We start from the raw sequence: 25,847 nt of genomic DNA, 5'->3' as shown, positions 1-25,847 counted from the left end.
AAGAGTACCTTTCTTTAAAACTCCGACACCATGTATTACAAAGTGTGGCCTTGGTATTAACTACTGCCTACAGTCATGACTCCAAATCCCAACATTGATAAAATACACCCTTGGCAGCAATTCATACTGCTGCCTCCTTGGTCTGGGCACAGCTTAAGCCTCAACGTTTTTTCATAGGGAAAAAAAGTTGCTCTCATTAAATATATGGCCTTACCAGAAATGATCTTGTATGGCGCCAGTACACATGCTATATGGTTATTGTGGGAGGCAGCTACGTGCATGGGGGAAGGAGTGCAGGAAAGAGGGAAAAATTAATTATTCTGTGGTGGCATGAGAATACAGTAATTAGAAAGCCTCAAAAGAATCAAGCATGCTCTTGGTCCGTAGCCCTGCAGGTTAGAGCATCCCAAGTGCACATCCACATTTAAAAAGTACTTGGATGTGCACTTGGGATGCTCTAACCTGCAGGGCTACGGACCAAGAGCTGGGAAGTGGGATTAGGCTGGATAGATCTTTGTTGGCCGGCGCGGACACGATGGGCCGAAATGGTCTCCTTCCGTGCTGTAACTTTCTATGATTCAGGAGCAGTGATGTGAGGGAAGGGGTGGGGGGCAAGGAGAGAAAGAAAAACACATCGTCATAAGAATAGGTTTACTGGCCACTCATTGGTCTTGCGTTAAAAAATTAAAAACAAATTAAATTCATGGTAAAATGTCTGCATGCTGGAAGGTTACGGTGTAAACACAATGGGAAGGCTGTTCAGGGCGAGTGTAAAAATGATCCTCTTGGTCACTAATTAGACAACCAGCTGTTTCTCAGAACTAACCGTTTCTCTAATTTATAGACAGGAACCTGGATTAAGGAGCTTTTCGTTAACGGCCACAACCACAATGGGAAAATGGCTGAAGTACATGATGTGAAACACCAGTATTTTTCACTGACTAAATGTCTTTTACCAGAGAAACAACAGCATCTATACAGGTCACATGGCTTAAGTGACTCCAAAATGTGTGCATTTTTCTTTGTATAATCTATTGCTGTGAACAGAGAAAAAACAGATGCAATATTCCTGTGGGACCTTCAAGATGCTCCAGCACCACAGGGTGAGTACATGGGGCAGGGGGGGGGGGGGGGGAGCAAAGAGGGGGGGTTCCCTGTCATAAATATTGACTGCGGTAGAGCTCTGACTTGTCTGTGTGCATGATTTAGGGATGTCATTTTCTACACTCACAGCAAACACAGTAGATTCACTTAGCAATCCCAAAGTAATACAATTCACATTGTCATTCTGAAGTCGTAGCAGATTCTGCCACGTAACTTTTTTCTTTCCATTCACCAAAAATATAAACATGAGGTCCATTGTGAGAAGCAACATTACAGAGGTACGTCTTCAACCCCATGACAGTTCTGAGGGACTTTCTGAAGTAGTGTTCCCATGGAATTCCAATACTGCTACCAAAAACACAGGAGAAAATACTGCTACATTGGGGATTACAGAAAAAATTATCAACCTGAATTAATTTTACGGGTCAGCTGAGATTACAGTTTTGTCTGGCTGCTACCCCTGAACAGACAGTGCTTCGAAGAGGAAACCACTGTCAGCAATTGAATCACCAGATATGAAGAGGAAGCCAACATGCCTACGCTTTATTTTGCAGTCTTGTCACTAGTATTTCAGTAAAGATTAATAGTGGGTGCATGACTGCTCATACCATGTCCACTTGAACTATGAAAAACACCTAGCACAACGGATTATACATTTGTTAATCTACATTTGGGTGTGTCGGGACAGAGTTTTGTGCCATGCACCAATAGGACGAAGTGTTGGTGGCCGCAGGTCTATCACCACTGGTGATTGTGATGGGAATAATTGGTGATGACTTAACAGTACCACACAAGCAGCACATGGACAACATTAAAGCAAGCTGGCTCAAGTGTAATTTTTTGATAGTGTATTGATACAAGTAGTCAAAATAAGCCTAGTGACAAGACTGTTGCGTTGTGTTTTGCACTTCAATAATTGATCATAACTATGTGATTGGGTATCTTAAAACTGTTAGGCTTGACTTCCTCTTCAAAAAGGGAAGAGTCCCTTAGGACTGTCCAGTAGGGGGAAAAAAACTTACCTGGGCCGTGACCCAAAATAGTTGGTTTGGACCTTTTCCATAAAATGTATTTAATATCAGGTGTAGCATTCCACCCAGTAAATGGTGGAGATAGTGTTGCCCCCCTCCTGCAGTCTCACTATGCACAGACAGCTCTAACCAGGACTCCACTGACTGAAAGAGATGAATCTGTAAACATTGAAGAGCTGAACATTTGCTGAGGTACTTCAGATAATAATTCGAGTCAATAATCCTCGCACAAACAATAAGGCCTTCTCGGCTACCTCTGCACAATATCACTTAACTCTTTAACACATGTCAGTAAGTTACTGAGCACAGGGTTTGTAGGAAGTCCAGTGGAACCTGTGGAAGATACCTGGAGCTCATGCAGGTTCTGTTCTAATTTGCTTACAGCTTCACGGAAAGCAAACTTGTTCCTCATCTGCGTAATGCAGTCAACGTAACCAGAGCAATGATCTAGCAACCGGTGTCCTGCCTCAACTAACTGGCTGTTAGAGGTGGACTCTGAGCCACTGTCAATGACACTGGCGAGAAATTTGGCACACTCTAATAGTGCTTCTTTGCTGATTTTTTCTGTTGGCAGCTTCTCTGGTGGCAGCTTGGTTTTCCTTAAGGAAATTCTAGCACCTGTAGTTACAGAGGCACCATTTGCAAGTTTGGAGGAAGCTGCCATGGGAATGGATGAAGCTGGAGGCACTTGAGGGGGTGGCATAGATGGTCTGGAGATCTTCCCAAACACTGCCATTGTTGGCCTTTTGCCACTTTCACCATTAATGTCAACCTCCTGCTGTGCCGCTGAAGTGCTCTCACAGTCCTCTGCTGTTTCTGTGCTGTTGAGACTGGTGCTAGAAGGAGGCTGCAAAAGTTTTAGAGAAGGTGGAGGCGGAGGGGGTGGTGCACATTTTGGTTTCACAAGTCTTGGCCTCTCCCTTTCAGATGTAACCTGGTGCTCTGAGAGGAGTTTGAATTTGTTTCCTAGAGAATCTGTTCCAATTAATTGAACTTCTGCAGGAGCATGCTTCAAAGTCGGAGATATTAGAACAGGTACTTTGTGATTATGAGTTGCTGGGAGTGTGGCAGAAATCTTCACTGGAGAGGACCAACCTGTCTTCTCCACATCCTCTTTCACGCCTATAGGTCCGGAATGGCTACTGTTGGTTTCCCCACGCCCAACTGCTACTGAGTTTAGGTTCTGTGGAAGATCACTGTCTCCATTGCCTGCATGGGCCCGGAGAGAAGGTGTTGCAGCACCCCTCGCTAAGAGCTTTGCTTTTGATTTGTCTCTCAATGAAGCAACTCCGTCTTCTGCTTTTCTATGTAGTGGATCTGTCAACCTCCCTGGTCCCTCCTCTTTAGAGTTGATGGGCATGGGATGTTCTCGTTGAATTCTGTTGCGGTGACAATTTCTGGGAAGAGTCAAGGCTAGTCGATCCAGCTCCTGAAGCCCTGAAGACATGGAAGAAGTAGAATTTGACCGAGGGAAAGGTTTGGTGGCTTCCAAGCTTGAATCATCATTACTCGAAGGCTTCCCGGCTTTTAAGCCAAGTGTCTTTTTTATTAAGCGTGGAGTGAAAAATCCAGCAAGTCCTGCCCACCCTCCACTAGTTACACCACCATTTCTTTGCACAGAACCTCTTCCACAGCACCTAGCCTGTGTGTGATTCCCATCAGCGTGTGACTGGACAAAAGTAAGACCATCTGAGTGCTGAAAAGACGAGAAAGAAGAAAAGTTACCCGTTATCTCGTATTTTTTGTGTGGGTGGTTCTCCATCTCTCGGAAGGAGCTGCTGCGCTTAGGAGGCATAGGGACAGTCTTCTTCTTCATAAAGGAACTGAAGAAGCCAGCTTTTCTATCCCTAGTGAACAGGGTCTCTTTACTATCGTCCAGGAGACCACTGGGAGATTTATCTCTCTGCTTACGAGGCAATGCTGGGGAGATGCTACATGGGGCTGTGCTTGTTCCCATTCCTATTGGGAAAAGAAAAACAAAATAAATGTAACTTAAGAGTGGAAGGAAGCATTTAAGTGTATGATCAATGCTCGTTCATCTTCTTGTTCTGGCTCCGTTCCCATGTTCCTCCTTTGCAGTTTTTTTTCTTTTCCTGCCATCTTGCAAACTGGTATTTATTTTCTAGCTTCTAAGTGTTAATATGTCACAACCACTCACTTAGCAATATTGCACGTTTTGTTCTTTATAACTGATCGCCATTAAATTAAGTTTCTAATGCCACTAAAACTGAAGCTGTCGGGGGAAAACGACTCTGTATGGAAGTCTCTCTGTACGTTATGGTCGAGTGAATGCACCATTTATTGGTAGAGTTTTTTTAGTCTGCAATTATTAGATCATATTTGATCTGCAATCTCTCCAGAAATGTGTGGCTATTAAAAATCAACCCCATTCAGTCTTACAGATTTGTACTGTACCTAAAAGTTAAAAATGAAGTAAGTGGCCAAGAATTGTGGCTAAGATGCTCACTTCACCAACTGCATCTTGTGTCTAACCGCACGTGATAAGCTTTGAGACATTAGCCAGGATTTTTTTTTATTATTGGGGGAAATGAGAGGACTGCCATTTGGACTAATTTTGTCCATTACACAATGCAACAATGATGTGCTGGCAATCACTAGGAGGGGCGTGGGCGTGTCTGTGACTTGTTCACCTACCATCCAAGCTAAAGGAAGCTTCAGAGAAGATAGCATTGAAGGAGAGAAGGGCGAACAGAGGGGCAAACTTAAAAGGACAAAATGCAAAAAACAACCAAAAAGTGACACAAGTACCTGGCACCGTGGTTTGAACTACAGCAGGATGATCCATGTCCATGTTTTCCTTATTTTCTGCATTTTTCTTTAGTGTTCGAGTTTTTGTTGGGAGCAGGGGTAACTGAAGCTGGTGGGTGATCACAGTTGAAGAAGCAGTTTTTCCAAGTTCTTCTGCAACTTCTGCCAGAGGAAAAGGAGCACTGACAAGTTTGAATTTCTGGTTTTAGTCTTCAAAACTTATAAAAATATAAAATAAATGAGATAGAGGAGAGCAAGAGAGCGCGCACACGAGCTAGTGTTGGAGCGGTTGGATGTGGTTTATCTGAGAATGCTCCATCTAATGTATAGGGTGAGCATGGATGGACTGGACAGTCTTTTCATGCCCTTCTTTTCTTGTGTATGCTTATCTGTTCTTATTTCACTTTAATCTGAGCTTTTAAAAAAAATATGAATTCAGCGCCTTAAACTGATTGTACAAATTCTTCAGCAGACCTCAAAAGGCTCATGTATGTAGCCACTGAGTACAAGGTGACAGCCTATCAATACATCACAGCTGCTATTTTCAAAAAGACCCCTTGCTGTTCTGCTTACAAATTGCCAATTTAGGAATTAGAAGCAGTTTGTCTGCTTAACTGTGGCATTGGTGACTTTGTTTTGCTGTTTCCTTTGAGGATCAACAAACTTCTATATTTTGCAGCACAGCAGGAAGAGACAAAGTTCTATCTAAAAGCAAGTTTGATCCACTTATGAATCTCCCATTCATGACACTAATTGACAGCAAGATTGTTTGTTCTTTGAACAACAAAGAGGAACTGGCTGTCACAAGAACTGGAGTCTGTAAGGAGTATACTACTAAAAAAAATTAACAAAATGTATTGAATTTTTACCTTCTGAAATACTGGAGTCGTGAAACATGGTCTCAAATGCTTGATGGATCTCAGCAAACGATGGACGTTCTGTAGGATTCCACTGCCAACCTAAGAGGGGAAAACAGACATGTGAAACAGCTTTGATGCATGCCATCTCTCCACAAGAAAGTAAGTTCGCACTTTTTGAGGAGCACTTTAGGTTTTCAAAGGTACATGTGCAATACAATAAGTTATGATAATACTTGCAGGACACAGATGTGACTGCCGTCCACAAAGTTAAATTCACGACAAGCTGCTCTGAACCTGAATGAGGAGTTTGCCAAGTACAGTCACAGCACAGCAGAATGATGAGCGAATTTTATTTCATTAAAAATAAAAATGGAATTGCACCTCTGCGTTAGGATTAGGGTTACCAATCATAATGTCACCTGTAGTCATTCATTTCAAATGGGTGACTATCAGTGTTATGACCAGAAAACCTAGGTCATGATATGTTAATACAATTAACATTTAAATAAAGATGCAACTACTTGAATTCATTAAACTTTAACAATCACTGATTTGTAATGGCATAATTATATTTATTTTCAGATGGATTGCATTAAAGAACTATGTGACATGTGAGTAAAGTGTGATTTCCACTGATTATTCAAAATATATTTGCATTGTTAAACGCACATAGGTTTGTTGAAAGACCTATCACAACCATTGTGAAAATTGGCACACCGTTACTTACATGATCTCATCAGTTCATAGACTTTGGGTGGACAGCCCTCAGGTTGCTCCATTCTGTATCCCTTCTCAAGTAAATCATAGACCTGAGACAGATCGATTCCTGGGTACGGCGACATCCCGTATGTGGCAATTTCCCACAGCAGCACTCCAAATGCTGAGAAGAAATGGAAAAAGAGAGAACTTGATGAACACCATCTAAACTTTCCAATATACCATGAACCATCACTTGTAACAGTCACCTGCATCTAGTGACAATGCAATCTCATGTGATAGTCAATGCCCTACAAACAATATTTTCTTGTTTCTCAGATAGGATATAAAGAAATCTTATTTAATTGGAACAAAATTAACTATTTAACAACCTATCATTTTCATTAATGGAACAATCTTTTCATACACTAGCTGCTCTCCTGTAGCACTGCACAAATGTAGTCTTCATGTGAAATTAGGGGGAGTGGGAGAGAATAATTCAACCAGGATGTGCAGACGTAATTCACATCCCATTTTGAAGTCATACATTCTGTCCTTATTTTTTATAGTTCCCTTATAATTCTTAATTCCACATTTAAAATGTAAACTGCCCACAAAAACTTGTCATGCAGGAAATACACCCACCTGACAATGAAAAAAGTTGAAATAAAAACAGAAAATGCTGGAAATACACAAGTCAGGCAGCTGACTATTTCCAGCATTTTCTGTTTTTATTTCATATTTTCAGCAGCTGCAGCACTTTGCTTTTGTATTCATTGAAAAAGTTGACTGGAAGTGTGTGCTCGTTTTTGTTAAATATATTACAGGATTTTACCATCTTGCACCCTTTCCTGCAAGAACCACATCCTACATCCAAAGAACCAAACCGTGATGCTATGTTTTTTCGACAGGGGTGGAATTGGGCAGAGGGAGAGGTGCAGAAATCAAGAATTTAAAAAAAAATTGTTACTTCTCTTTCCCCACCCCACCCAAAAAATACCTAGCTTGGATTTTAACCTGGGGTCCAGAGATGAAAGACAAAGTTGAGCTCAGCGCATTTGCTCTGATTAACGATACCAAGCGCCATCATTGAGTCCAATGCTAATTAAATCCTCATGCAGTACGTACCCCACACATCAGATTTTATTGAGAAGGTATTGTAGGCAAGGCTTTCTGGTGCAGTCCATTTAATTGGGAATTTAGCTCCAGCATGGGCAGTGTATGTATCACCAGTCATTAACCTGCTCAAACCGAAGTCTGCAACTTTCACCACGTGATTCTCACCGACCAGGCAGTTACGAGCAGCCAGGTCTCTGGAATGAAGAGACAAAATCAGCATGACAAAATGCCCACAAAGTCTGCAGAAGTGAATAATGAATTGATTCAGCAGCATAACAAAGAGCACCCGAATGCTAAAATAATTATTAACCTTTTTAATGGATTTTTAAGATATTTTAAATTACCTTTATGCAAAGCTCAAGAGTTATCTAATCATGCCAACATATTTGGGGGGAGACTGCAGCTGATCATCTCAGTGCTATTCTAACAGTGTGCCTTGTATTCTTTGAAGTGCCTGACCTGTGAATGAAGTTCTTTTTCTCCAGGTACTCCATGGCAGAGGAGATCTGTGTGGCCATGTACAAGAGCGCCACAGCATTCACCTCCTCCCGATTGCACTCACGTAGGTAGTCCAGCAAATTCCCATGGGGCATGTACTCAGTTACAATGTAAAAGGGGGGTTCCAAAGTACAGACACCTAAAGACAAAGAATCCCACATTATTTCCATCTATAATGGATGTGCACACATTCACCAGGTGAACAGTAGCACAAACAAATTTGTTTTTATTTGGCACCAGATCGCACACACTATTGATAATTTGTCTAAAACCCATCTTAAAGTGATTTTAAAGGACTTGCATTTATGGAAGGCCTTTCATGACCTCAGGTTGTCCAAAGCGCTTTACAACAAATGAAGTACTTTTTGAAGTGCAGCCATTGTTGTAATGTAGGAAAGGCAGCAGTTAGTTTGTGCACAGCAAGCTCCCACAAACAGCAATGAGATAATGACCAGATAATGTGTTTTTGGATGTGCTAGTTGAGGGATAAATATTGGCCAAGACACTGGGGACAACTTCCCGGCTCTTCTTTGAATAGTGTCATGGGATCTTTTACTTCCACCCGAGGGAGCTCAGTTTAATGTCTCATCCAAAAGACAGCACCTCCGACACTGCAGCACTCCCTCAGTTCTGCGCTGAAATGTCAGCACAGATTACGCGCTCAAGACACTGGAGTGGGAGTCAAACCCACAACCTGCGGACTCAGTTCTACCACTGAGCCAAGGCGGACACAACATGCATTTGGAGAGAATGTTCACAGCATTAATATGCTACCCGCACGCCAATGGCTCAATTAGCACTCTCACTGCTTGTAACTAAGCTGCAATCAAGCCACAGGTTGAAATATTTGCAAGATTTAACATTTAACACGCAGCATACATTTTACAAAACTCATATGATCACACTCGCTGCACTGACAATTCACGTGTTGTCAGTTGGCTTTTTACAGGGAAGGGGCTGGCAGGATGGGATACAAGAAATGTTCAAGAACAAGCCAAACGGTAAATTGCACTACTGTCAACACAGGGCTAGTTCTCAACAGACGGAAACAGATTCCAGAAAAACTTGCCTAGTAGCTGGACTAAGGTTGGATGTTTAATTTCTTTCATTACAGCAGCTTCTTTCAAGAATTCCTCCACCTCCATAGTGTCCTCCTTTAAAAAAAATAAGACAATCTGTTAATAACTAGCAAAATGCACCATACTTGACATAAATTGCAAATTTTTGAAGCATCAATGAACCAGCATTAGCGATTCGTACTCGGCACTGAAGATAAAACCTAGCATGCTACAGATAATGTTGAAGCTACTTTTCCCTAACGCACACTTAATTCAACATCACAACTGATTCTATCATTACCTTCTGCAGCAGCTTTTTTGTTGCAACAATTAAAAAAAAACAGGCATTCTTCCTCTGCTCTCTTGGTCTTCCATGTACCAAGTACTAGCCCAAGCTAAGAATGTAGGCTGGATAATCTGTGTGTTATACATTATCCTCAGCAACAGTATCAGCTGCATAATCTGCACGCCATGCACACAATCCTAGGAAAAAGCGTGGGCTGGCTAATCTGTGTGTCGTGCACTAGTCCAGACGAGTGTGGAGGCTGGATAGCCTGCTTCCAGACCTCCCTCAATGCTACTCTGAAACCAGCTAGTGCATGAACATAACCGAAAAATCGTATGCTCTCTTATTTTCCTTTTGTTCCTTATGGGTAAGTGTCTGAACTCTGCTCACCTATCCACATGAAAGCACAGCAACATCAATAAGAAAGATCATGCTTCCTGCCCCAGATTTGTTTGGTGGCTGCATTCTTGTGCCAAATTACACTGTCTTTACTAAAGGCATCACTAAATCCAATATTTGTTGGTTTTTACACCATCTTGGTTTAAAGCACCCATACAAGGGAGAGAAATTTAGCAGCAGGTTGAGAAATTGTCAACACAAATGGGCACTGCCTCTCCCAGAGCCCCAGGAACAGTTTCTACTTGCAATTTTAGTCTGTTTGGAAGTCTGTTAAAATCTTGCATTCCTGGACAAATTTATTTGAAATGTTTTTAATAACCCATATGGACTTTTCTCTAAAGGCAGCATTCACTGGTGTCAGTTACCCGTCAGTCAACTGTGTTGCCACACGGTTCTTGGTGCTGGCAATCTGTTGCTGACACTCTCCACTTTATCAGCTGATGTTGAGGCAGTAGAGCCCAAGTGAGAGTGGGCAAGCTAGTGATCAGCAGATCCCTGGCTGGGTCAAGTGCTGTGGAAGTCAACTTGGATGATGCCTTGCCCTTCAGAGTTCCTGGGCTTGCCCCTCCAGTAATAATATCACTTGAGGGTTTGGGCTCATCTTTGTAGAGTGGCTTCCCATTTTTTGAGACTATCCTCGACATATTTTGCACACCCTGAAACCAGAGATGGTTGAAAAACACGGTACACAAATTGGCCTAATACAGCAACATCCAGCTGCGCTAGTTAGAAAATTTAAATTCCCACAAGCCATGGCTTGAACCTATGGGCAAAATTTACGTTGAAGAAAATGTTGGGAGCAAAGCCCATGGGAACGCAGAAAGTCACGTGGTCAATACCCTTATATCATAAGCATTTTTAAAAACACTGGCGTCATCTCACCCCCAGTCATCTCATTCTGCTAATCCTATGGAGGATGAGAATTGAGGAGGTGTAATTACCACTAGAGGGAGCCATAACTCCTTCCTCAAAAGAAAAGCTTCGTAACAATTAATAAAATTACTCATTAGATGTTAACTAAACAGAAACAACCTCCAAATTAGAACTTTTCAAAAAGCAGGTCTTAATTTTGTTAAATAACTCTGCATTTCTAATCACCTGACCATACCACTCAAATAAAGATTAATATACTGCCTGACCAGTAAAAGCAGATGGGTTAGAGAAAAAAAGTCCTACAGAAAAGACACTAAAAAACAAATTAATTAAATACTATTTGTCCCATATTCAAATGAAACCACAAGCTACAGCAAATCAGAAATGGGCACATTTTCTAATCACAATATGAGCAATCCTGCTAAACCATGGTTATCAGCACAAAAAAAATCACCTTAAAGTTACTTTCCCGCACCCCCTTCCAGTCTCTCACCTAGCATCCTCTCAGAGACAAATGTAGAGACTGCTTTCCAGTCCTCTGCCACTAATAATGCTGCGTACCACCCACGAGGAGGCTCGCAGGAGCTGCCTCTTCCCCATTCTCCCTTCATTCCCTGTGGCAAAGTGCCTAGCTTCTGCATGGCACTGAAACACACCATGGCTAAGACTGGGAATGGAATGCGTGACAAATCAACAGCGCAAAGCTGCACCCTACCGTCCTGTGGCATGGCACAGAGAACTTCAACACCCTGAACGATGGTGACCACCCAGGTTGTTTGCTTTTTTAAAAGACATGTATAAGCATTGAATCATTAGTTCACAGATTACCCTACATCTTCAACTGGATAAAGATTTTAAGCCTGCGTTGCGCTCCATGTATCTGAAACCTACAATAAAGAACAGCCTTAACCTGAATCTTTCATTTAAAACAAAAGTATTTTAGCCAGACTGTTGCATTTTCTGGCCACACTCCCTCTCATGCTCGAGCCATCAACACCTTCTAATCTATACCAGACTGGTGCAATAATTCATTAGAAGTCCTGGAGATGCATATGATTGAGATATGCTTCCATATCACAACACATAGTACTTTGGTGCCCCTAACCAAATGAACACTGATATAGCAAATACGAGTTACGGGAAAATTAATTCCTCCAGTTTAATATTATTCACGTTCACACAGAGCAGATGGCACCAAGTTAAACAAATATAAGGTGGAGGGTGATATTTTGTTGCCTGTAAAATTCCACCCCTGAAGGGTGGAAGTCTAATATGTACCTTCAGTGTTTTTACTGCGACGGTAAGGTTGTACTTCTTCCAGACTCCGACGTATACCTCCCCGTACTGCCCTCCGCCCAGCTTGTGTTTCATTGTGATGTCAGTGCGTTCCATTTCCCACTTGTCATGTATGGGAGAGACTCCGTAAACAGTGGGCTTGTTGCATTTTGGAGCAGGGTAGTGCAGGGTCGTGACCAGCCCGTCGGCCACGGTGGAATGGTGATGAACAAGCTCTGCCAATGTGTTAAACCGGCTCTCTGCTGTCACATACACCTGAGAAAAGAAAACACAACTACCTCTGGGACTGCTTTTTCCACAAAGAGCAAAGTAGTTAAAACAAGCTTCAACACTTCTGTAATACTACTTGTTTCCCCAAAACTTGGGGACACTTTACGTGTGATAGCAAATGACAAAATCCACTGAGGATGTCCCCAAACTGCATTTTGATGCACTGTGTCAGATGAAATAATACAGGAAGATTGTGGCTGCTCTGCGACAATTTAAAAAAAACTGAAAATCACCCATGATTTAATTTTTTATTCCAATTTGAAAGATGGCTGGTTTCTGTAAGATCACGGTCTTTTCATTTTGTTTCCCGCACCAGTTTTCTCCCCTCCCCGACCCCCAGTCTGTACAGCTCAGTGAGTATCTGAGCTATACAGACCAGGGATAGGAGAAAATTGGTGAGGAAAAAACAATCAATGCTGATCATACTGGAGAAAATATATCTGATCATAGTGGTGAATGCCCCTTAATTAGAACAGAGGTCATGCAATAAAACGTATTTCCCAATAGGGTCATGGCATCTCAAAATAAATCTGTTTTGATTTGCGACGCGGAAAATACAGTACAAACTCTCTTTCCCCCCCTCCCGTCAATGCTGGAGTGTTTAACCACTTTCATCTGCATACGAAAAGACTGCCAGTCATCGCTGACAATTTAAGAAAGGGAACCATTTCACATTTACACAAGTTATCATTTTATACAGAAATCCACCTTTGCTAGGGCAGTAAATTCAGTATCATAATGGGGCAAATGAATTTAGAGTGCTGCAGAGTTCAACTCTGAATAAACATTTTAGTTTATAACCACAGATGCTACAGTTTCACAATAAGGTGAAAGGTGTAGCTGGCAATATGGCGCTGCAAATCTGATTTACCGGTGAACTGCTTCTAACCAATTAAACTAGAAGGATATGTTGATGGGGTTAGAAGGAGGGTGGGAGGAACATAAACACCGGTACGGACCTGTTGGGCCGAATGGCCTGTTTCTGGGCTGTAAATACTACGTAACTTCAATTCAGATGACATTGTTCTGCAGAAACTGACTCATTAAGCAAACCTGAGATTACACATTTTTCTATCGTGTCAAACTGCTTCAAGTGAAGTTCTTTTCTAGCTATTAATGGTTTCTATTTCTGGACATGGGAATATTTCTAAGTTGGTTAAGTCATTGAAAATTATTTGAGGCATACAGATCCCTTCACTTTTCTAAATGGTACCAGTGGTCTTATTTCAAATTAACAATTGAAACAGACCAATCTGGTAGCTCGCTGTCCAACTCCATTGTAAATGCTGGCCGTTACTGAACTCTCCCTTAAACGGGGGACAGCTAACGATCAGGAGAAGAAATGTAACCCAGCCCAATCTGTCCTGCCAGCTACAGGAGGATGAGTTGTGGTATGCAACACATGACAAAGATAAATAGACAGGAAAAGTCAATGCTTAAAATGTATTTTAATGGAGATAAAGAAGTTACATTTAAATAACTCCTCATCACATCCCAAAGTGCCTCACAGCCAATGACATTCCTGAAATACGGTTATATAGGCAAACTAGCTGAAGTGCCCGGCGGTGCCGAGGCTTTTTCGAGGGCATGTTCTTGTTGGAAGAGAGAGGGAGCGAGCGACCTGGGGGGGGGGGGGGGAGGAGAAGGGGGTAGAGCGCGAGCGACCTGGGGGGGGGGGGGGGGGAGGAGAAGGGGGTAGAGCGCGAGCGACCTGGGGGGGGTAGAGCGCGAGCGACCTTGGGGGGGTAGAGCGCGAGCGACCTTGGGGGGGGGGGAGGAGAAGGGGGTAGAGCGCGAGCGACCTGTGGAGGGTAGAGCGCGAGCGACCTGGGAGGGGGGTAGAGCGCGAGCGACCTGGGGGGGGGTAGAGCGCGAGCGACCTGGGGGGGGGTAGAGCGCGAGCGACCTGGGGGGGGGTAGAGCGCGAGCGACCTGGGGGGGGTAGAGCGCGAGCGACCTGGGGGGGGTAGAGCGCGAGCGACCTGGGGGGAGGGGGTAGAGCGCGAGCGACCTGGGGGGGGTAGAGCGCGAGCGACCTGGGGGGAGGGGGTAGAGCGCGAGCGACCTGGGGGGGGTAGAGCGCGAGCGACCTGGGGGGGGTAGAGCGCGAGCGACCTGGGGGGAGGGGGTAGAGCGCGAGCGACCTGGGGGGGGGGGTAGAGCGCGAGCGACCTGGGGGGGGGTAGAGCGCGAGCGACCTTGGGGTGGTAGAGCGCGAGCGACCTGGGGGGGGGGGAGGAGAACGGGGTAGAGCGCGAGCGACCTTGGGGGGGTAGAGCGCGAGCGACCTGGGGGGGGGGGGGGAGGAGAAGGGGGTAGAGCGCGAGCGACCTGGGGGGGGGGGGAGGAGAAGGGGGTAGAGCGCGAGCGACCTGGGGGGGTAGAGCGCGAGCGACCTTGGGGGGGTAGAGCGCGAGCGACCTTGGGGGGGGGGGGAGGAGAAGGGGGTAGAGCGCGAGCGACCTGGGGGGGGGGATAGAGCGCGAGCGACCTGGGGGGGGGTAGAGCGCGATCGACCTGGGGGGGGGGTAGAGCGCGAGCGACCTGGGGGGGGGGTAGAGCGCGAGCGACCTGGGGGGGGTAGAGCGCGAGCGACCTGGGGAGGGTAGAGCGCGAGCGACCTGGGGGGGGTAGAGCGCGAGCGACCTGGGGGGAGGGGGTAGAGCGCGAGCGACCTGGGGGGGGGGTAGAGCGCGAGCGACCTGGGGGGGGGGGGTAGAGCGCGAGCGACCTGGGGGGGGTAGAGCGCGAGCGACCTGGGGGGGGGGGGGGAGGAGAAGGGGGTAGAGCGCGAGCGACCTTGGGGGGGTAGAGCGCGAGCGACCTGGGGGGGGGGGGAGGAGAAGGGGGTAGAGCGCGAGCGACCTGGGGGGGGGGTAGAGCGCGAGCGACCTGGGGGGGGGGGTAAGAGCGCGAGCGACCTGGGGGGGGGTAAGAGCGCGAGCGACCTGGGGGGGGGTAAGAGCGCGAGCGACCTGGGGGGGGGGTAGAGCGCGAGCGACCTGGGGGGGGGGGGGGGGGAGGAGAAGGGGGTAGAGCGCGAGCGACCTGGGGGGGGGGGGTAGAGCGCGAGCGACGTGGGGGGGGGGGGTAGAGCGCGAGCGACCTGGGGGGGGGTAGAGCGCGAGCGACCTGGGGGGGGTAGAGCGCGAGCGACCTGGGGGGGGGTAGAGCGCGAGCGACCTGGGGGGGGGGGGTAGAGCGCGAGCGACCTGGGGGGGGTAGAGCGCGAGCGACCTGGGGGGGGGGTAGAGCGCGAGTGACCTCGGGGGGGGGGGGGAGGAGAAGGGGGTAGAGCGCGAGCGACCTGGGGGGTGTAGAGCGCGAGCGACCTTGGGGGGGTAGAGCGCGAGCGACCTTGGGGGGGTAGAGCGCGAGCGACCTTGGGGGGTAGAGCGCGAGCGACCTTGGGGGGGGGAGGAGAAGGGGGTAGAGCGCGAGCGACCTGGGGGGGGGGGGGGATAGAGCGCGAGCGACCTGGGGGGGGTAGAGCGCGAGCGACCTCGGGGGGGTAGAGCGCGAGCGACCTGGGGGGGGGGGTAGAGCGCGAGCGACCTGGGGGGGGGTAGAGCGCGAGCGACCTGGGGGGGGTAGAGCGCGAGCGACCTGGGGGGGGGTAGAGCGCGAGCGACCTGGGGGGGGTAGAGCGCGCGCGCGACCGGGGGGTAGAGGGCGCGCGACCGTGGGGTAGAGGGCGCGCGACCGTGGGGTAGAGGGCGCGCGACCGGGGGGGTAGAGGGCGAGCGACCGGGGGGTAGAGGGCGAGCGACCGGGGGGTAGAGGGCGAGCGACCGGGGGGTAGAGGGCGAGCGACCGGGGGGTAGAGAGAGAGCGACCGGGGGGTAGAGAGAGAGCGACCGGGGGGTAGAGAGAGAGCGACCGGGGGGTAGAGAGAGAGCGACCGGGGGGTAGAGAGAGAGCGACCGGGGGGTAGAGAGAGAGCGACCGGGGGGTAGAGAGAGAGCGACCGGGGGGTAGAGAGAGAGCGACCGGGGGGTAGAGAGAGAGCGACCGGGGGGTAGAGAGAGAGCGACCGGGGGGTAGAGAGAGAGCGACCGGGGGGTAGAGAGAGAGCGACCGGGGGGTAGAGAGAGAGCGACCGGGGGGTAGAGAGAGCGCGACCGGGGGGTAGAGAGAGGGCGGGGGGAAAGGGGCGGGGGGAAAGGGGCGGGGGGAAGAAGGGGCACGAAGGGGGGTGGGCGGGGGCCGAAGGGGGGGGGGGCGGGGAGGCCCAGGCCGAGAGCCCAGCTCTCCGAGCCCCGCCCCCCCCGGCCGAGAGCCCCGCTCTCCGAGCCCCGCCCCCACCCCGGCCGAGCCCGATTGCGGCTCTGAGAGATGGCCGGCGGCCGAGCCCCGCCCCCCCCCCCGCCGAGCCCGATTGCGGCTCTGAGAGACGGCTGGTGGCCGAGCCCCCCCCCCGCCGAGCGCGGAACAGAGACGCCGCGTCTCACCTGCTCCTGCTGCGCGCGCACCCTGACCCTCGTGGCTGACGCCGTTGCCCTGGGTAACGTGACACGGCCGGGGGGGGGCGGGGGCGGTGAGGAGCTTAGCAGAAGCGCAATAACCTAGCTCGGGCCTGGCTGGGCAAGAAAGGCACAGGCTTTGATGCCTAAGAAAAAAACGGGGAAAGGTAGGAAAAAGAATGTTCAGGTTAGGTTTACAAATGAGTGATTTTTTTAAAAACAATTTAATGAATTCAATTTTATTTTGGTGGAAATGTATATTTGAAAAGGAAGACGCAGAAAGCAGGAAAAAGAATGGAAGCAAGATGGCGGCGACTCACCTCGGTTCAGAACGATAAGGCCCGCCCACACACGCACCGATTGGTCGACCGTCAGGTCACCAAAGCGCAGGATTGGTCAATCGTCCCGTCACTCGACCGTAGGAGGGCCCGGCCGCACGCGGCAGCAAGCCGCCGTACGATTGGTCGACCTCGAGGTCACTCTGTCGCCAATGAGCGGATAATGAGCGGAATGTTGAAGGTTTTTGGGATACCGCGGGCGCGATTTTAGCCCGGCCGAAACGTAAATACGCTTGAAACCGTCTCGGAAGCATAAGCTTTCTTTGGAGGTAACGCGCGCGTAGGTACGCCCTGTAACTTTCGAGCGCATAGCCCGCCAGACACAGACAGAATGACAGACAGAATGACAGACAGAATGACAGACAGAATGACAGACAGAATGACAGACAGAATGACAGACAGAATGACAGACAGAATGACAGACAGAATGACAGACAGAATGACAGACAGAATGACAGACAGAATGACAGACAGAATGACAGACAGAATGACAGACAGAATGACAGACAGAAGTACCGATTTATATATATAGATACAGCAGCCAATGTGTACAGCAAGATCCCACAAACACCAAATTAGAAAAACTGCCAGTTAATCTTTTTTTTGTTGATGTTGGTTGAGGCAAGAATGCTGGCAGGGTCTGGGAGAACTCCCTTTTCTTCAAATATACCATGGGAACGTTTGCATCCAAGTCAACGGGCAAATGGGCTTCATTTCATCATCTCATCTGAAAAATGGCATCTCTAATCATTCAGCATTCCTTTGGTACTGCTCACAAAATATCTTAGATTACATGTGTTTGAGTCCCAGAATAGGGCTGAAACTCAAAACTTGTTAACACAGAAGCAGTAGTGCTACCAGCGGAGATAAGATCACACATTTTATGTGCAAATTGGTGCATATCATTTGCCTTGTTAAGCAGGTCAAAGTATTTTCATCAGTAATAGGGATCTGATTTACTTTGATTTTTAAGGAATGAGTATGGAATTTACCAATATCCACAGGATCTACAATTGACGTCAATAGCTGACCACATGAAAGTCTGTTGTAGTAGCTGAGCCCCATTGGCAACAGTATCTGGGTGGGACAGGTGTACACGTCACAAAGAGACCTGCTGTTTGTAATGTCTTATTTACTTTGTTAATTCAGCAAAGTAGCTGACTCATCGTCATTCCAATTACTATAGAAACATAGAAGATAGGAGCAGGAGTAGGCCATTCAGCCCTTCGAGCCTGCTCCGCCATTCAACGAGATCATGGCTGATCATCCAAACCCTAGCACCCGGTACCAACACCGACAGCCATCCCACACAAGCCCTATCCCCGTAACCCCACGTATTTAATCCCCCCTAACACTAAGGGCCAATTTTTATCATGGCCAATCAACCTCACCCGCACATCTTTGGACTGTGGGAGGAAACCGGAGCACCCGGAGAAAACCCACGCAAACACGGGGAGAATGTGCAAACTCCACACAGTCACCCGAGGCCGGATTTGAACCCGGGTCTCTGGCGCTGTGAGGCAACCGTGCTAACCACTATGCCACCGTGCTGCCCATGCCTATGTAAGTTGCTACTGAGTGATGAAAATTGGGATGGATCCCAGTTTTGAATGCCTATCTCATAGCTCCTTCCAGCTTTTCATACTCACTTCCCTCGACTTACTTGGTCCAGCTGAAATAAAGTTCAAATGACTAGTTCTCCAGGATAGAAACCCACAATTGAATGGCTGAGAGTCAACAACTCAAGACACCTGAAGACTTTTAGTCGTTATAATTATGTTTGAATGATTTGGGCCACTTTTCAGCATCAAAGTACACCAAAGCCGCAGTCTATTGTATTTATATTGCCTGGTTACTGTGAACAGCAGCCCCATAGTCTGCAGGAGCCCAGCAATTTGAAGGAAACACTCACGTCTTCAACAAAAGAAATGGCTTCAACCTGTGTGTTCAGGCAGCAGTGTCCTCGCCAAAAGCAACACAAGTCCAAAGTGGGCCACTGACAGAGGCAGTCAGTGAACTAACCTGCCTCATGTGCATGCCCATCTCCCATCCACCATTAGAGCCATTTTAACCCCAATGCTCTGTCTGGAACTTATCTATGCCCTGCCACCACCCCCACTGGAATGAGGATGACAGCATCACCTGGCAAATAGCAGCTTTTTGTGAATTTGAAACAATGGCACATATAAAAAGGTGCATGAGCAGTGGTTTCGATGTAAAACTGGCTGATCAGGTTAAGGAGGAATGACTGAAATAAACTGCCCATCATAGAAACTAGGCAATTTCCACATCACTGGAGCTGCTGCCAGAAGCCACTGCAGGGCAGGAATCTGTAAAATAAATGCAGCGTTAATTACAAACAGCCTTTCTGAACGTAGGTGTAACTTCGGAAGTGCCTGTATTTTGCAATATCTGAACAATACTGCATTGCGACAGCATGCCTTTTGCCCTGATTTGTGTAATCAAGGCTTCTTTAGTAATCTGATCCACTTCTGTTTCAGGGGAGGCATGATTTAAGAAGTCAGAGGCATCAAAACATTCTCAGCATACAAAAACTGAAGAAAAAAACAACTAATTTTTGAGGGTGACATTGAAGACTACAACTGCTCCAAAGAAAAGCTGGTCATTTCATTCTATCTGCCATAACCTTTTAATGGCACTCTCAGAATAATATGTAATCCAGTATTTTAACTTTGCCACTTCCAAGGAGTCCCAGATAAATGTAGGTAGATTCTCTTTATGATACAGGAAACTCTCAATTTACCGGCACCGAAACAACCGGAAATCTCGGTTAACCGGCAAAATTCAGGAGTAGGTTCAGTTAAGTTTTTCTTCATATTAGTGGCCGTTTCTTGATTCTTGGCTGTGTAATCGGGGGTTTCTGCACTTGTTGCTAAGCAACAGGGACGCTTGGTCTGTGGCTGGGGTTCCTGCAGCTGTTGCTAAGCAACAGGGAAGCCTGGATTTGTTGCTGTGTAGAGAGCTCTCGTACCTTTTAACGATAACTCTCTGTAATCCGGACTTTTTGATAAACTGGCACCACGCCGGTCCCGTCGGTACCGGGAAAAAAAAGTTTCCTGTATAATGATTAGCCAAACTTATTCAAATGGACAGATTTCTGTTTTCAGCTGGGCAAGCAAGAGGCAGGGTACAAACAAGAGGCATTACTTCAGTAGAAAGAACACGAGTCAGCTCAGCAGTCATCCTGTCTTAAACTGATCGAAGAACTCAGATGGCAGAGTTACAGATTACATACCCAACTCCAGTGTCAGGGATAGAGTTCCACTTTGGGAAAATGAAGGGCATTAAGAGCAAATAAGTTAAAATATTAGTTTGAAAGCCAGCATCCAACTGCAACACACAATCCATAAGGTCCGAGATTCAACTGCTGGCCTGTGTGGAGCTTACGGATTTCAGCTGTAGTGGTCGGGGGTGCTCAATACCACTGAGCTAGGATAATGATTTCCATTCCTGATCCCTATCAAGTGTCCCGTTAGGAAGTGCGTGTGTGTCGATAGCGAGGACAGGATTGAGCTTGTTGTGATTCTCCCCAACACTCACTATTTAAACTCAGAGATGAAGAATGAACATATGAGGTATGGGAAGGTGACTGGTACCAATACAGTGGGTGCCCACAAAAGTCAATTTCTGCTAGAGGGTGGAAGGCAGATGGCAGGGGCGGGGACCAAGAGAGCAAAATTGCACAATAAAGGACAGGAGGTGGTAGTCAGACAGTTTCACGGCTTACCTTGGCATCATGTGTAGTGTTGATTCTGTAGTGGTAAACTCGACCCTCGTAGCGGAGGGATATTGAAAGTTGTCCTGGACTGCTCTCACTTTCTCGCACAAGAAAGCTGCCATTGATCAGGCTGCTAAGCAGGTACTCTGCTGCACTACGCGAGACGGGACCATGGTACCAGGAGTGCTTTTCCAGGCTATTAACAGGTGTAATATAATTGCTGGGGACCCATCCCTGCCCGTTCTTCGAGCGCACCTCACACCATTCACCATTCTGGTTATAGCACAGCACGCGTAGCTTTTCACCTGTTGAATTAGAAGCAGAACATAAGATCATAAGAAATAGGAGCTGGAGTAGGCCATTTGGCCCTTGTCAGCTGTGGCTCAGTTGGTAGCACACTCGCCTGAGTCAGAAGGTTGTGGGTTCAAGTCCCACTCCAGGAACTTAAGCACATATAGCTAGGCTGACACTCCAGTGCAGTGCTGATGGAGTGCTGCACTGTCGGAGGTGCTGTCTTTCGGATGAGACGTTAAACTGAGGCCCCGTCTGCTCTCTCAGGTGGACGTAAAAGACCCCATGGCACTATTTCGAAGAAGAGTAGGGGAGTTATCCCCGGTGTCCTGGCTAATATGTATCCCTCAACCAACATAACAAAAACAGATTATCTGGTCATTATCACATTGCTGTTTGTGCACAAATTGGCTGCCGCGTTTCCCACATTGCAACAGTGACTCCACTTCAAAAGTACTTAATTGGCTGTAAAGCGCTTTGAGACGTCCGGTGGTCGTAAAAGGCGCTATATAAATGCAAGTCTTTCTTTTTTCGAGCCTGCTCTGCAATTCAACAAGATCATAGCTGATCTTCTACCTCAACTCCACCTTCCCGCACTATCCCCATATCGCTTAATTCCCCCAAATTTATCGACCTCTGTCTTGTATATACTGAACGACTGAGCAGCCATAGCATTCTGGGGTAGAGAATTCCAAAGATTCGCAACCCTTGGCGTGATTAAATTTCTCCTTATCTCAGTCCTAAATGGCCGACCCTTTACTCTGAGACTGTGACCCCGTGTTCTAGATTCGCCAGCATTACCCTGTCAAGCCCCTTAAGAATTTTATATGTTTCAATGAGATCGCCTCTCATTCTTCTAAACTCTAGGGAATATAGGCCTAGTCTACTCAATCTCTCCTCATAGGGCAATCCCTTCATCCCAGGAACCAGTCTGGTGAACCTTAGTTTCACTCCCTCTAAGGCAAGTATGTCTTTCCTTAGGTTTGGAGACCAGAACTACACACAGTATTCCAGGTGTGGCCTTACCAATGCCCTGTATAATTGTAGTAAGACTTCTTCACTCTTATACTCGAATCACTTTGTAACAAAGGCTAACATACCATTTGCCAATTGCTTGCTGTACCTGCATGTTAACTTTCTGTTATTCATGTACAAGGACACCCAGGTCCCTCTGATTGCTAACATTTTCCAGTCTTTCACCATTCAAAAAATATTCAGCTTTTTTGTTATTCCTACCAAAGTGGATAACTTCACATTTCCCCACATTGTATTCCATTTGCCATGTTATTGCCCACTCAGTCAACCTGTCTATATCTCTCTGCAGCCTCTTTGCGTCCTCCTCACAGCGTACTTTCCCACCTAACTTTGTATCAGCAGTAAAATCGTATACGTTACACTCAGTCCCTTCAGCCAAGTCATTAATATAGATTGTAAATAGCTGAGGACCAAGCACTGATCCGACCAGCCTGCCAGCCCCAAAAAGTCCCGTTTATTCCTACTCGGTTTTCTGTCCATTAACCAATCCTCAATCCATGCTAATATATTGCCCCCAATCCCATGAGTTCTAATTTTGTGTAATAACCTCTTGTGTGGCACCTTATCGAATGTTTTTGGAAAATCCAAATACACCACCATCCACTGGTTCCCCCTTATCCATCCTACTAGTTACATCTTCAAAAAACTCTCCAACAGATTTGTCAAACCCGAAACGTCAACTCAAATTTCTCTCCACGGATGCTGCCTGACCTGCTGAGTTTTTCCAGCATTTTCTGTTGTTATTTCCCTTTTTTAAACCTTGTTGACTCTGCTTAATCATATTATGATTTTCTAAGTGCCCTGTTACCACGTCCCTAATAACAGATTCTAGCATTTTGCCTACTACTGATGTCAGGCTAACTGACCTATAGTTCCCTGTTTTTTCTCTTCCTCCTTTCTTAAATAGCAGGGTTATGTTTGCTACCTTCCAATCCTTGGGGACTGTTCTAGAGTCGAGGGAATTCTGGAACATTAATACCAGTACCTCCACCATCTCTGCAGCTACCTCTTTTAAAACCCTAGGATGCAGGTCGTCAGGTCCAGGGGATTTGTCGCCACTTAGTTCCATTAATTTCTCCAGTACTATGTCTTTACTTACACTGATTTCTTTCAGTTCCTCATTCGCTCTAGACCCTTGGTTTCCCATTATTTCCGGAATGTTTCTAGTGTCTTCTACCATGAAGACGGATGCAAAGTATTTGTTTAATGTCTCTGCCATTTCCTTATTGCCCATTATAATTTCTCCTGTCTCTGCCTCTAATGGGCCCATGTTTACTTTCACTAATCTCTTCCTATTTACATACCTATAGAAACATTTACAATCTGTTTTTATGTCTCTTGCTAATTTATTCTCATTCTTTTTTCTCTTTCCTCATCAATTTCTTGGTCCTCCTTTCCTGAATTCTAAAATCCTCCCAATCCTCAGGCTTACTGCACTTTTTGGCAACATGATAAGCCTCTTCCTTTGATCTAATACTATCTTTAACTCAATAGCAAAATACTGCAGAGGCTGGAAATCTGAAATAACAGAAAATGCTGGAAGCACTCAGCAGGCCAGGCAGCATCTGTGGAGAGAGAAACAGAGTTAACGTTTCAGGTCTGGGACCTTTCATCAAAACTTCTCGTTAGCCACAGTTGGACCACTTTTCCTGTGGGGTTTTTGTGCCTGAAAGGAATGTATATTTGTTGTAAATTATGTATTTAAATGCTAGCCATTGCTTGTCTACTGTCATACCTTTTAATGTAGATTCCCAATCTATCTTAGCCAACTCGCCCCTCATACTTACGTAGTTTGCTTTGTTTAAATTTAAGACCCTAGTTTTGGATTTAACTAAATCACTTTCAAACTCAATATAAAATTCTAACGTATTATGGCCACTCTTCCCTAAAGGCCCCTTTACTACAAGGTTATTAATGAACCCTTTCTCATTGCACAATACTAGATCTAAAATAGCCTGTTCCCTAGTTGGTTTCTCAACATACTGATCGAGAAAACTATCTTGCATACATTTCATGAACTCATCCCTCACACTATTACTGCAAATTTGGTTTGCCCAGTCTATATATAAATTAAAGTCCCCCATGATTACTGTATTACCCTTGTTACATGCGTCTCCTATTTCCTGATTGATACTCTGCCCTACACTATAACTACTGTTTGGGGGCCAATCAACAACTCCCACCAATGTTTTCTGCCCCTTGCTGTTTCTTAGCTCCACCCAAACTGATTCTACTTCTTGATTTTCCGAGCCAAGAGCCTTTCTCTCTACTATCTTTATCCCATCCTTTATTACCCCTCCGCCTTTTCCGTTTTGCCTATTTCTTCCAAAAGTTAAGTATCCTGGAATACTTAGTTCCCAACCTTGGTCACTTTGCAACCACATCTCCATAATGGCTATTAGATCAAACCTATTAATTTCTATCTGCGCTATTAATTCATCTATTTTGTTGCAAATGCTTCACGCATGTAACAAGGGTAATACAGCTGCCATGGTGGGATTTGAATTCATGTCCAGGATCATTAATCCAGGCCTGTGGATTACTAGTCCAGTAACATAACCACTATGCTACTGAACCCTGATCAATCAAAATTTCCAATGACTTCATAGCACCAAGTAATTTTTTTTTACTTCTCAGTGCATCCCTACAGTGAAAGAAAAGGTAAATTCATTCCAATCATAGAAACATAGAAACATAGAGATAGGAACAGGAGTAGGCCATTCGGCCCTTCGAGCCTGCTCCGCCATTCAATGAGATCATGGCTGATCTTCGTCTGAGATCATAGCTGATCTTAGCAGTTCAGTACCCCGTCCCCGCCTTTTCTCCGTAACCCTTAATCCCCTTAGCCTTCAGAAATATATCCAATTCTCTCTTGAAAATATTTATTGAATTAGCCTTCACAGCCCTCTGTGGCAGGGAATTCCACAGGCTCACCACTCTTTGAGTGAAGAAATTCTTCCTCATCTCTGTTTTAAATGATTTGCCCGCTATTTTTAGACTGTGGCCCCTGGTTCTGTGCTCCCCGGCCATTGGAAACATTCTCTCTGATTTCAGCCTGTCCAGGCCTGCCATAATTTTATATGTTTCGATGAGATCCCCTCTCAATCTTCTAAACTCCAGTGAGTACAAGCCCAAACTATTTAATCATGTGATACAAATATATGAAAATGAAAGACGGAAGACTACCAGCTGGTTAAGTGAGCCTTTTCTAAACTGTCATGTTGTAACTTCCACATACCGTCAATTCTATCTACCACTCCCTCCCACTCACCAGCTGTGCAACCTCCTCGGAGAGGCAAAAAGAGGAAATGCCTTAAGCCAATTTATGGCGGGGGAGGGGGGAAAGAGACTGGGAAATTGCCTTGCTGCCCAAAAGTTGATCAAACAAGTTCCAGAAAAACACTTCGACTGGGAGATCCCTTTTTCCAACACCCATCTAACCTGGCCACATTCAGGAATTCGTCAATTCTCTTCTGAATGCTTGCAGTGGACCCCAGCTATTCACAATATATATGAATGATCTAGACGAGGGAACTAGATGGAATATCTCCAAGTTTGCAGACGACACAAAGCTGGGTGGGCGTGTGTGCTGTGAGGGCGTGTGTGCTGTGAGGAGGATGCCGAGGAACTCCAGGATGATTTGGACAGGTTGGGCGATTGGGCAGATGCAGTATAATGTGAATAAATGCGAGGTTATCCACTTTGGTGGCAAAAACAGGAAG

The 25,847-nt window shown here is 46.4% G+C and overlaps 1 protein-coding gene across 2 annotated transcripts in view; it reads right to left on the bottom strand.

Annotated features, from left to right (window-relative positions):
* Positions 1–423: 423 nt before the first annotated feature.
* abl2 (c-abl oncogene 2, non-receptor tyrosine kinase) overlaps positions 424–25,847 on the bottom strand; it is a 134,328-nt gene continuing 108,904 nt past the window's right edge. The window contains exons 3-11 of one of the 2 annotated variants that reach the window (XM_085982567.1): positions 20,809–21,104; positions 11,972–12,244; positions 9,147–9,231; positions 8,039–8,216; positions 7,589–7,773; positions 6,492–6,644; positions 5,774–5,863; positions 4,905–5,066; positions 424–4,094 (exon numbers count right to left, since the gene is read on the bottom strand). In XM_085982567.1, coding sequence (XP_085838693.1) covers positions 2,386–4,094; positions 4,905–5,066; positions 5,774–5,863; positions 6,492–6,644; positions 7,589–7,773; positions 8,039–8,216; positions 9,147–9,231; positions 11,972–12,244; positions 20,809–21,104 — 3,131 coding nt within the window. In that variant the 3' untranslated portion in view covers positions 424–2,385. The remainder of the gene's footprint in view (positions 4,095–4,904; positions 5,067–5,773; positions 5,864–6,491; positions 6,645–7,588; positions 7,774–8,038; positions 8,217–9,146; positions 9,232–11,971; positions 12,245–20,808; positions 21,105–25,847) is intronic. The other variant, XM_085982568.1, reaches the window with a different exon arrangement.

The sequence above is a fragment of the Somniosus microcephalus genome, chromosome 3 (assembly GCF_052327205.1).
Source record: "Somniosus microcephalus isolate GS21.2 chromosome 3, FLI_Smic_1.0, whole genome shotgun sequence".
NCBI classification, from domain to species: Eukaryota; Metazoa; Chordata; class Chondrichthyes; order Squaliformes; family Somniosidae; genus Somniosus; species Somniosus microcephalus.
The sequence above is the reverse complement of the archived record's forward strand: the minus strand, read 5'-3'. Positions and strand labels throughout refer to the sequence as shown.